General features: G+C 36.3%; 1 protein-coding gene across 4 annotated transcripts in view; it reads left to right on the top strand.

The window, feature by feature from the left end:
* Positions 1 to 12,123, top strand: part of LOC114461271 (ATP-binding cassette sub-family A member 1-like) — a 50,460-nt gene that overhangs the window by 21,429 nt on the left and 16,908 nt on the right. For all 4 annotated transcript variants that reach the window (XM_028443506.1, XM_028443355.1, XM_028443421.1 and 1 more), the window contains exons 9-19: positions 4,148 to 4,391; positions 4,498 to 4,637; positions 5,194 to 5,310; positions 6,562 to 6,756; positions 8,331 to 8,539; positions 8,621 to 8,797; positions 8,887 to 9,109; positions 9,782 to 10,003; positions 10,934 to 11,138; positions 11,226 to 11,336; positions 11,421 to 11,595. In XM_028443506.1, coding sequence (XP_028299307.1) covers positions 4,148 to 4,391; positions 4,498 to 4,637; positions 5,194 to 5,310; positions 6,562 to 6,756; positions 8,331 to 8,539; positions 8,621 to 8,797; positions 8,887 to 9,109; positions 9,782 to 10,003; positions 10,934 to 11,138; positions 11,226 to 11,336; positions 11,421 to 11,595 — 2,018 coding nt within the window. The remainder of the gene's footprint in view (positions 1 to 4,147; positions 4,392 to 4,497; positions 4,638 to 5,193; positions 5,311 to 6,561; positions 6,757 to 8,330; positions 8,540 to 8,620; positions 8,798 to 8,886; positions 9,110 to 9,781; positions 10,004 to 10,933; positions 11,139 to 11,225; positions 11,337 to 11,420; positions 11,596 to 12,123) is intronic.

The following is a 12,123-nucleotide window of genomic DNA, read 5'->3' as shown; positions in this document are numbered from 1 at the left end:
AAAACTCCAAAGCTCTGATGTGAGCATGTTTAAATATTATAGTGTGGTTTCATGACCAAACAAGCATTGTAATTAGATAAACTTGTTTATATATCTATTTTCAATAACCCATGTTGTAACTTTTTGTGTTTCTTTGCAAACAATGGTTACTCAAGTGAAGATTTAATTTTTTTTTTTTTTTTTAAACATTCCTAGTAAACATCCTCCACCAGGCTGTCAGTAAATGTTATTAAGAGGTTGTTTCAGGTCAGTAAAGCAGGCTGTTTTTCATAAACATCTCCATTATGTCACCCGATGTATAATCTGTATTGTTTTTCTCTGGTTTTTAACGTTTCCAGACCAAACACTAATCGTATTACGCTTTACAGATTCCACTGATCGACAAGTTTACTTCATGTCGTCAGTTTGAGTGATGACCAATGATTTATTCTCTGTGTATGTGTTGCATATCATTGTTTATTAAGTCGAGGAAGAGTGAAGGCATTATTTGCTGTATTTGGCTGCAAAAGTTTGCCCTAAAAAAGCCCGAAGTCAGTAATTCCACAATATCTTCCAATAACCCGTAAGTTCTTTGTTTGCTTGTGATTCCTTGCAGAGATTATTTATTTGTGCTTGAATAAGCTGGTGCTACAGAGATTTAAACGCTCCAGTCATGAAATCCTGTTCATTCTAATGCTGTTCTATTCATTGTTTTCACTTTCTTTAGGATTGAAGTGCAGAAGGGCCCTACCCTAATATATCATGTGCAGTTTTGAATAATGTTGTTTTCAATTTATTGTGCGCATTGAAATGTTTGCTCTAAGTAGCTTCGGTGAGGGCTTGTTTCACAAAAAGGCCTTAAGTACTAAATTCAGTTGATTTTAAACCTAACAATGTTGAGCAATGTCAGATTTTTTTGGTCAATAATTATTTAAAAATGACTTCTCAGTCTCACAGGATGTGAATATTAGAGCGCTTCAGTACTTGAACTTTAGTAACCTCAGACTGACTCTGCTGCAGGGTTACGTCAGTACAGCACATTCTTTTTTCTGTTACTATGGAGTCACTACTAAATTAATGACTCATTATACAGTCACATAAAACTGATCCAACTAATGCAAACCTGCCTGACATTTGGCAAAACACACACACATACACACACTAAAACAGTGGTTCCCAACTTATTTTTGGATCGTGAACCCATTTGGATGTCAAGAATTTCTGGCAACCCTGAAGACATTTTTTTTCTAGAAGTAGTTTTTGATCATGTTTATTATATATTATATTAAAAAATACAGGATTGGTGACAAGTTGGACCAGCTCAGATATTGTTTTTACTGCTTTCTATTAGAACTAGATTTATATTTGACAAAGTGAAAGTATGGAACACGGTCGCAAAAGATTTTGTGTTTTTTAAGTTGAAAAAGAATAATAGTTTTTAATCAGTAATCAGTTTAATTAATACCATACTAGACATTTCAGGTGACCCCATTTAAACTCCAGGCAACCACATATGGGGTCTCGACCCCAAAGTTGAGAAACACTGCACTAAAAAACTTTGTCCAGAATGTGAAATTACAACGTAGAGGTCACATCTCTGTAACCCAGTGTTCTGTTTTAGTAGTGACTGTGGGCTTTGGCAAGGGAGAAACAAAGACACACATTTACATAGAGCATAAACACACACACACACATTAACATGCCCAGTTCTTTGCGTGTGAACGAGCAGGAAAGCATGTGACTGTCTGTCAGTTGCAAAGTAACCACATCCAGAACGATGCAAGGCATCTGCAGAACACAGAAATATTGAGGCCTTGCTCTGTGTTATGAGCTTTTAACTGAGCTGGAACTCCTCTTTTCTGTTTTACTGATGTTAGAGACTTTTTGGTTTTTTTTTTTACCCACTTTACCCAGCGACAAAATCCCTTCTCTTGTTGTTCTCGTGCTACCGTTTGCTCTGCGTTCTGACCACTTCCTGCTTTTCTGCAGCGCGTTGCACATTTTTTTCTTTCCTTGCTTCTCATCATCCTCTTTATCCTATGAACGTTCTATTCAAACATCCTGTTGTTTGCAAAACCCTTCCTCCTAAGTCATTTTTTAAAAAGGAAAAAAAAGGGGGGGTGGGTATATTTCTGATCAGCTGAAAAAGTTCAAACTTTTATCCCTTCTTTCGCTGCTACATGTTGACCAGTTTGGAGACCTTACTGGGGGCACCTGTGCCAGCTTGTTTCTTGTTCTGAAGCAATGTTTGTCAAATGGGGGTACGTGTACCCCTAGGGGTACGCAATGGCACGGCAGGAGGTACTTGAGAGAGAGAAAGTAGAAAATTAACAAATAAAGTGTCAGTCTTAGTCCCACCCCAGGCATGAGATGACCGGAAATTATAAAAACTATAGAAATAAAACTATTTGGGAAGCACTAAATCAGAGTTTTTGAACCTTGGGGTTGGGACCCCATGTGATGTCGCCTGGAGTTTAAAGGGGGTCGTTTGAAATGTCTTAAGAATTAAAATAGATTTTTGAAATGTTTTGATTTGATTATCTCGAACAAACGACACAGTCTTAAACTGTATTTTTATTCTTACACTTTGTGAATCTAGTTCAACTAAAATGCAGTATATATATATATATATATATATATATATACTGTATATATATATATATATATATATATATATATATATATATATAAATCTGAGCTCAAATATGATCAAAAACTAATTCTAGAAGAAAATGTCTTTGGGGTCGCTAGAAGTTCTTGATATCAAAATGGGGTCACGATCCAAAAAGGTTGGGAACCACTGCACTAAATGGTGTTTTCTAAGCAAAATGTTGTAGTTGATCATAGAGGGAACTTGTATTCTGAAATATGAGAATGGGGTACTTAAGCCAATGAAGTTTGAGAACCACTGACCTACAGTAACCCCTGTGTAAATGAAAATAAACTCTCTGCAGTCTGGTGTAACAATGCCTATCAGTGTTTACTGCACATGACAGCTTCCTTTTGTCCCATGAAGGCCCCACACATTGAAACCACAGTTTGAGTGAATGCCAGGAAAATAATGGTGTGGTTGATTGCAACAGAATAATCATCAGTGGGTTGGATTCCTTCTTTACTGTGTAGACATCACGAGATGATCTGTTAAATAACATGGATGTGTGCCCCGGATATTCTCAGCATTCTGAGAATGCTGAGAATATCTAACAATACGTTAACTATCATACTGGTGAATATACAGTATTTCAATACATGACATTCTTTTTTTTCATTTAAATAACTCTTGAGAAACTAATCTTTTTGTAAATATTATCTGACTTTTACCCCAGACTGCAACGTGAATCACTCACACACGCAGTTAATTTTATCCTGCCGTGCAGACTGCTAAGTGCTAGGTGTCTGCAGATTGCAGTGCATGTGACCAGCCAACAGGCAGATGATAGCCTTAAATCCAGAAACTCTGAGCTACGCAGTCTCGGGTTTGTTTTGCAACGCTGGGTTTATAAAAATCCAATTATTGATTTAAATCAATTTTTCCATTAAATGGCCTGATGTCGATTCATGAAATTCTAAAGTTCATCATTTAATCCCACAGTTGGAGTTAGTTTCAACTATGTGAAATTGGTACAAGTAGTGTTGATGGGATTCACCATTTCATGGTGAATCACAGTGAAGGAAAATGCTGTGAGAAGATGTCCTTCTGTGTGGTGAGAGTTGGGTCTCATCAGCATAGAGTGATAGCATTCTTATAAAGTGTAGCAAGGTTCGGCAGCACGTTTCGAGCAGTTTGAAGCTGCTGAATCCATGCTTAAGGTTTAAGGAACATTATTAAACGTGGTGTAACACAACCACAGCTTCAATTTCCTGCATAAGGGTTAGGGTTAGCACACTATAGCAAAGCAATGAAGTACCTCTGATGTGCGTCTCACCCGACACCCAGCTATCGCCTATTTTTGTGTTTTTGTGATAATGTTTTTCAGACTTAAAAAACTGTTTTGTAAGACTATATGTGAAACTTAATTTTTTTGGAAAAGCAGTAAATGAAGTTATCTATCGGGGCTTTTGTGTTCATATGATGAGGTTTGTTTAGCTGTCAAATGGGGATTTCTATCTCATTCTCTCTCATCAAACACAAGCTCGCTAACGTGCCTGTGTGGGTCTCTGCCCTCAGCTTGCCAGTATGAAAAGTTGGAACGACATGCGAAAAGAGATTCTGTATCTCACAGCGAATGCCACGGGATCCCCCAACCAAATGTACCAGGCCGTCTCACGAATCGTCTGTGGCCATCCTGAGGGAGGCGGACTTAAAATCAAGTCTCTCAACTGGTACGAGGACAACAACTACAAGGCCCTGTTCGGAAACCACGGCAACGACAGTGACAGTGACCCTCTCTCTAGCTATGATAACTCGTCCAGTAAGTTCACCACGTTGAATCTCACTCTGCGATCAGTCTCGGTTGGTTTACGAACACGTTTAAATAAGAAAAAACATTTTTGTGTTGCTTTGTGTTTGGTTTCCAGCTCCTTACTGTAACAACATGATGAGGAGTCTGGAGTCCAGTCCTATTTCCAGGATGATTTGGAGAGCTTTGAAACCTCTTCTCATGGGAAAGATCCTGTACACTCCTGATACTCCAGCTACTCAAAGGATCATCCATGAGGTACGGTCGCTCACCCTCGTGTTCAAGAAATTATACCATGAGGGGTGTGCGCATAAGACTTTAGGTCACTGTTAATTCTGTCAAATAAAACTGAAACGGCAACTTTTCATTGACGAACCTGTATTCCATATTTGTGACAAGAATGTAAATTTAGGAATTTACAACAAAATCTTTATAATTAACTGAAGAGTAAGAACATGACGACAAAGAAGACGTTGGTCGGCAAATCTGCATTAGTTCAAATCTCCAGAAAATAAACAAGAATTTGTGAAAAACATAATTATGTATTGCACTATTACATATTTTAGTTTAGTAATATGGCACATTCTTAGTTAAAATAACTAAACACATCAAAAGACATCATTTTGCAGTTACAGTTTAACATAACTGTCAAAAATAAGACAAAAACTAAAACCGAGACTGAATTTCAACTAAAACAATTGAACTAAAATGCAACTTTAACTAAAACCAGTCTATGGTGAGTGATTGAGTCTTAAAGTTCTTGTCAAATGTACCACTTTTATGGGCAATAATGAGCAACTTTGTGTTTTACTAGGTTAATAAGACGTTTCAGGAGTTTGGAGTGCTCCGAGATCTTGGAGGAATGTGGGAGGAACTGAAGCCCAAACTGTGGAACTTCATGGAGAACAGTGAGGAAATGGACCTAGTGCGGGTGAGTGGGTGCATCGAAAATCTAACCGCACATACGCACATGGTGTTTTACATATTAAGTGGTCTCTATAATCCTAAATGACACTATAGAGGGGTGAGTGGATAACACAGGAAACACATTTACTCTTGTGTTTATAAGTTGTGTTTGTTTTAAGCTTTTTATCTAATTATAAAGCTGTCTGTGCTGTGAGTGAGTTCTGCTTACGCTGTTTCCTTGTGCTTTGTGAACAACAGTGCCACCTACTGGTGAATTTAAAAACTGTTTTAAAGTGTATCGTTAGAGATGTTTGAATGTATTAAGTACAATATTTAAGACTTAAAGTTATAAAAAATTTGTTTTAATAATTGTTTTATTATTACTATTATTAATTTTTAGAAATTTGTCTTTAATTTAATTTTTTTTTTTACCAACTTAATCCATTAATTTAAAATTGATTGATTTCCTTTTTTCCCTTGAATATAATAAGCACAATTTTTAAGACTTAAAGTAATAATAATAATAATATTATTTTAAATTTTAAAGTTACTAATAATAATAATCATAATTGTATTATTATTGTTGTACTTTATATAATTTAAAAGTTATTTTTTACCAACTTAAACCATGAATCTAAAATTGATTTGTTTTAAATTGCATTTTTTTCTAAAGTACAATATTTAAGACTTATAATAATAATAATCATAATAATATTAATATTTAAAGTCTTAAAGATTGTAATTAATAATAATTATATTATTGTTATTGTTTCATTATTTTATATATATTTTATTTAATTCTGAAAAACTTTTTTTCTTTACCAATTTAATTCATTAATCTAACATTGATTACATCATTTCTGTCAAAAAAGGTGTGAAATAGTGTTTAGCGCTGCAAAGTTTTCAGTTACATACTTAGGCTCTGGCGGCTTTAAACGATCTTCCCCAGAAGCAGAGAAAGGTCTTTGGATAAGGAAGTGAACTTGAGTAGAGCCTTGAATTAGCATCAAACAGAATCAAATGACAGTGAAAATAGGTCACAAGCCACACACAAAAGGAGACTAAACACACACACACACACACACACACACACACACGTTGAGATGTAATAACAAAGATCACAAACCAAACAAGAAAATAGACACAATAATGATATGTATTATTTAGTAAAGGAGTTTTTGGTTTACTCTCACATTTTAGAGTTTGTTGTCCCCCTTTTCCCCTAAAATTAGGATTACCAATGGTAATAAATGACGAGAATTCTCTGTTTTTGCAGACTTTGCTCCAGAACAATGCCAGCGCAGCCTTTCTGAACTCCCAGCTCAGTGAAACCGAGTGGAAAGTGTCCGACGTGGCACATTTTCTGTCCAAAGCCTCAGAGGACCAAAGGCCAGCTGGGTCCGCCCACACCTGGAGGGACGTCTTTAATGAGACCGACCACTCCATACAGACCATCTCACGCTTTATGGAGGTTCGTGCGCCTGTCATGCGTTTCAAGCCGTAAAAGCAGGAAAACTTCACAAACTGGCAACACAAACCAGCTACACGTGTCTTTACAATACATCTAAATGTTCTTGTAGAACTTGTGTGTGGAACTTGTTTTTGTTACTGTTCTACTTTACATGTTCAAACATGTCAAGTGTGCCAGTCAAGGATAATTAACCTACATTCCAAAGAGCATTACTAATGTTTATCCTTCCAGACAACACAAAATTCAAGAATATGGAATAGATTACATGCTTTTAGTTTTTAAAATAACTTCTAAACCCTGATATAAATAAGTTTCACCACATATCCTTATGAATGGTTATATTAGCTTTCAGTAGCGATATTATGCAACTTCTTTTTTTTTTTTTTTTTAAGGCTGTTCTAAAAACATCTTGTTTTAAAAATAGATTTGATATGATAATCCTGTGATAGAGCTCTGAGGTACATGAAAGCTAACACCACTTCAATAAGTCCTGACATATTCCACTTTATAAAGAAATGATGTAGTGTAAGACTCTAATAAATCCCAACCTTTATATAATATGTTTAGGTTTCATTCAGGGTTGGGATGAAATATAATTTTAAATCACGTAATTGATAATTATTTATGATTATGGCGTAATTATATTGGTATTTGTAATTTTAAAAATCTCATGCTGTCATAATTGTAATTACTATTACTAGAACAATGCCCGTCGGACGTATGTATTCATATAGTGGGAGGAGCTTAAGTAGAGTTGTCAATTATGGTCAAATTAGTATGTGTTTGAAGGTTGGATGTACAACGAGGTGTACATACTCTACACATTTTACCATTTAGAAAAAAATTTAATCAAGGGCTGTACTGACACAAAAAAGGCTCAGGCACCCACACGAAAAATATTAAAACCTATATTTTCATTGATTAGGGAGCCTAACAAGGTAACCAATAGATAGGAAAGAAATTAGATGATAGATATTTGTTATTAGTGTATTTTATTTTATTAGGTTATTTATTTCAGGCTCAGTAATTGTGATTCATTGTAACTGAACATTAGTAATTGAGAACATAATTGTGATTGACTAAAAAGCAATTATAATTTAATTGTAATTGTAAAAAATGAAAAACTGAATAAATAAAACCAGAGTTGGGTTCAATTACATTTTTCAAACTTCAACTCTTTTCAGGAAATTTACTTTCAAGCGCTTTTCAAGCTACTTTGTTGTCATTTGCGCTATATAAGTAAAGTTGAATTGAATTGAAATTTACTGACATGTTTCGACTGCCAACTGTCATTCTTCCTCAGTGGCATCTACTGATCGCTTTCTTTCTTTTTTTCTTTTCTTTTCTTATTATTTTTGTTTTAAAAAGGGAGAAAAAAGAGAAGGAACAAAATAGATGAATAAATAATAATAATAATAATAATAATAATAATAATAATAACTACAAAGAAACATTATTTTAAAAAAAGAAGACAAAATGAACTGGAATAAATCTCAACCTTTGTTTTGGTTTTTTTTAACCTGATCTCTTTGTTGTTTATAACCTGCATTGAATCCATGTCTGTTCACCCTCAGTGTGTAAACCTGGACAAGCTGGAACCAGTGGCTAATGAGGAGCGACTGGTCAACAAGTCCATGGGTCTCCTTAATAACCAGAAGTTCTGGGCCGGCATCGTGTTCCCTGACATCGCCCACGGCAGCAGTCCTGACCTGCCTCCAAATGTCAACTACAAAATCCGCATGGACATCGATAACGTAGAGAGGACCAACAAGATTAAAGATGGGTAGGTTTTTATTATGTTTTCACTGACTTACTCAGGCTTTCTTTGTTTTGCATTTGTTCATTTTCCAAATGGTTTTTGCAGATACTGGGATCCTGGTCCCAGAGCAGACCCTTTTGAAGACCTGCGCTACATCTGGGGTGGATTTTCATACCTGCAGGATGTAGTCGAGCAGGGAATCATCAGAGCCATTACAGGCTCCAAGGAGAAGACGGGCGTCTATATTCAGCAGATGCCTTATCCGTGCTACGTCGACGACATGTGAGTGAACAGAAAAGTCTCTCCCACAAACAAAACGCCTTCCATGTTCCTGCCTAACTTTGAGTGCCTGGTTTTTTGTTTTTCTAAAGCTTCCTGCGTGTGATGAGCCGATCAATGCCTCTCTTTATGACCTTGGCCTGGATGTACTCGGTCGCTATCATCATTAAGGGCGTGGTGTACGAGAAGGAGGCGCGGCTTAAGGAGACCATGAGGATCATGGGACTGAACAACGGCATCCTGTGGCTGAGCTGGTTCATCAGCAGCTTAATCCCTCTGCTCATCAGCGCCGGCTTGTTGGTGATGTTATTAAAGGTTGGTATCAGTACACACAGTCCAGAGTTGGGCTCATTTGTACTTCCAAAAGGGTTGCAGAAAATATTTTTACAGAGAGACGAGGAAAAGTACATTTCAAGATGCAATGAGAGTTCCATTATTTAATCCCTGCTATTGTTACAGTCTAATAAACAAAAAAAACAAAGCACTAACATGAACCAATTTAAAAAGCTTTTTAAGTCATATATCATTAATAAGTATAGGAAAGAAGAGCAACAATTTTACTTAAAGTGCACACAGCTAAAAAGAAAAACAACAGAAGAAGAATATAAATAATAACTCTAAATAAGGTATGAGTTATGGTAGGAGTTATTTACAGGTAGCAGCGTAGTAAATTATGAATAGATATTGCAGAAATTAAAAATAAATATTTGCACAGTATGAAATGTATGTATGTATATATTAATACTTAAACATAAGAAACGTTAGCTTCCGAGATCTAACGAGATTGGGCAATGACAGACTGGTACTTGTAATTAAGTTGTATTTGATCATGGATAATTGAAGACGTAATTGTAATTGAAATGTGTAATTGACCCCGACCCTGAAACACTCCCACAAACATTCTTTATTTGGCACAGTGACATCTCAGAAGTGACATTAATCATTCTTCTGGTTAATTGTGTCACTTTTCCTTTGTCCTCTCCTCAGATTGGGAACCTGCTGCCTTACAGTGACCCAGGCGTCGTTTTCCTTTTTCTCGGATCCTTTGGCGTGGTGACCATCATGCAGTGCTTCCTCATCAGCACCCTGTTCTCTCGGGCCAACTTGGCAGCAGCTTGCGGCGGCATCATATATTTCACCCTCTACCTGCCCTACGTGCTGTGCGTCGCCTGGCAGGACTACGTGGGCTTTGCTGCTAAAGTTGTCGTGGTGTGTAAATGTATAAGAACACATGCATGTAATGTATGTTTTCAATCCTCTAAAACAGTGTTTCTCAAATGGGAGTACGCAATGGCACTACAGTGGGTACTTGAAAGAGGGAGAAAGTGGAAAATTAACAAAGAAAAGCATTAAAAATATTTGGTTTTATATTGTTTATTTCTAGTTAAAAATGAAAATCACGCATGTTGCTCATGTCTGCCATTGATCAATTCTAAATACAGTATTGGTTTCATACATGCCATTATATTATGACTGGAAATAATAAAATCTATAGGAATAAATCTATTCAGGAGGCACTAAATACTGTTTCATTCTACTTATTTACAAAATGAGATTCTTTAAAATGCGTGTTATCACTCATTCATTCCATATTTATTTTTTATAGTTGTTTTTTTCATAGTATTCTGAGCAAAAATGTTGTAGTCGGACAAAGACGGTACTTGAATTCAGAAATAAGAAAAAGAGGGTACTTGGGCCAAAAAAGTTTGAGAACCACTGCTCTAAAACACTAGTGTCAAACTCAAGGCCCGGGGGCCAAATCTGGCCCTTCAGAGCTTCCGATTCGGCCCGCAGGAGAAAGTGAAATTGACAGAAAACATGAGTGATTGTGTAAATGATGAAATTATTCAGTTGTAAGTTGTTGTTAAAAGAACTCCTTAATCCTTAATTTTTTTCTCAGATTATTCCACAAAATAAATAAATCAAATAACATTTAAGTACCTGTTACTAATTGCTTAGATAATATTCATGCCTTCCATACTTTGTCTAATTTATAACTGGAAGTGCAAACTTGGGCACGTCATCAATATTTAAATTGTTCGTTTTCCCACTTCTGAACGAACAGGTCCATATTTGGCCCTTTAACTAAAATGAGTTAGACACCCCTGCTCTATAACGTTTGTTCTCGTTGTGTTTCAGAGCTTGTTGTCGCCTGTGGCATTTGGCTTTGGTTGCGAATACTTTGCCTTGTTCGAGGAGCAAGGAGTGGGAATCCAGTGGTCCAATCTACTGGCCAGCCCTCTGGAGGAGGACAGCTACAATCTCACCACCTCCATCTGCCTCATGCTGTTTGACGCCGTGCTGTACGGGATAATGACTTGGTATATCGAAGCTGTGTTCCCTGGTGAGTCAGGCACGATGTTCTGAATGTTACTGAGGTTTTTACACGACTTTTATAAGGAATACTTACAAAATCTCCCCTGTGTAACAGGTCAGTATGGGATTCCCAGGCCTTGGTATTTCCCTTTTACTCGGACATACTGGTGTGGGGAGAAGGAGAACAACATGTCCGCCCTAATGTCAAAGAAAGGCAATGCTGAAGGTGAGTGTAGCACTATGTTAATTTGGTTTGCAATGAGAATATACCTCTGCATGGCTAAGCTAAATGTTGGGATGCTTTTTTCAGCTGTTTGTATTGAGGAGGAGCCAAGCCACATTGACCCAGGTGTTTACATTGAGAACCTGGTGAAGGTCTACAGTCATGGAAACAAGCTGGCTGTGGATGGACTCTCATTGAGGTTCTATGAGGGACAGATAACCTCCTTCCTTGGCCACAACGGAGCCGGCAAGACCACAACCATGTAAGACAGCGCACCACAGTTTTTGATTTGATTTCATTTTTATTTCAAACATGAACACAAACAGCAGTGTATTTACCACAATGAGAAAACATTATAATAATATAATTTAAAAAAATCAAAAACAAACAATGCAAAGAGAAAATTTTTTTACAAAATCCTGCACGTGAAACCTGTACATGTTCGAAAAGGAGTAGGAAGAAGTATAAACTTATATGATCCTACCCCTTGTAATATCTAGTACTATACTTTAGTTCTATACATTAACCTTCTTATAATACACACATATTTACACTATAAAAGGAGACATAATTCATTCATATCTATATAAATATACAATTCATGTATTCCACTATACATTCATCTGTCCTAACATACAAACCTATTTATATTTTTTCCCCTTTAACATATATGCTTCGAGAAGATAAATGTAATGTATTTATGTTTAAATTGCTTTAAATTCAGAGATTTTTTTTATTTCTACACACAAACTGTTCCACAACCTGGTACCACTTACTGACACACAAAAGC

This window comes from Gouania willdenowi, chromosome 1 (assembly GCF_900634775.1).
Source record: "Gouania willdenowi chromosome 1, fGouWil2.1, whole genome shotgun sequence".
NCBI classification, from domain to species: Eukaryota; Metazoa; Chordata; class Actinopteri; order Blenniiformes; family Gobiesocidae; genus Gouania; species Gouania willdenowi.
This window is presented reverse-complemented; position numbering and strand designations above follow the sequence as displayed.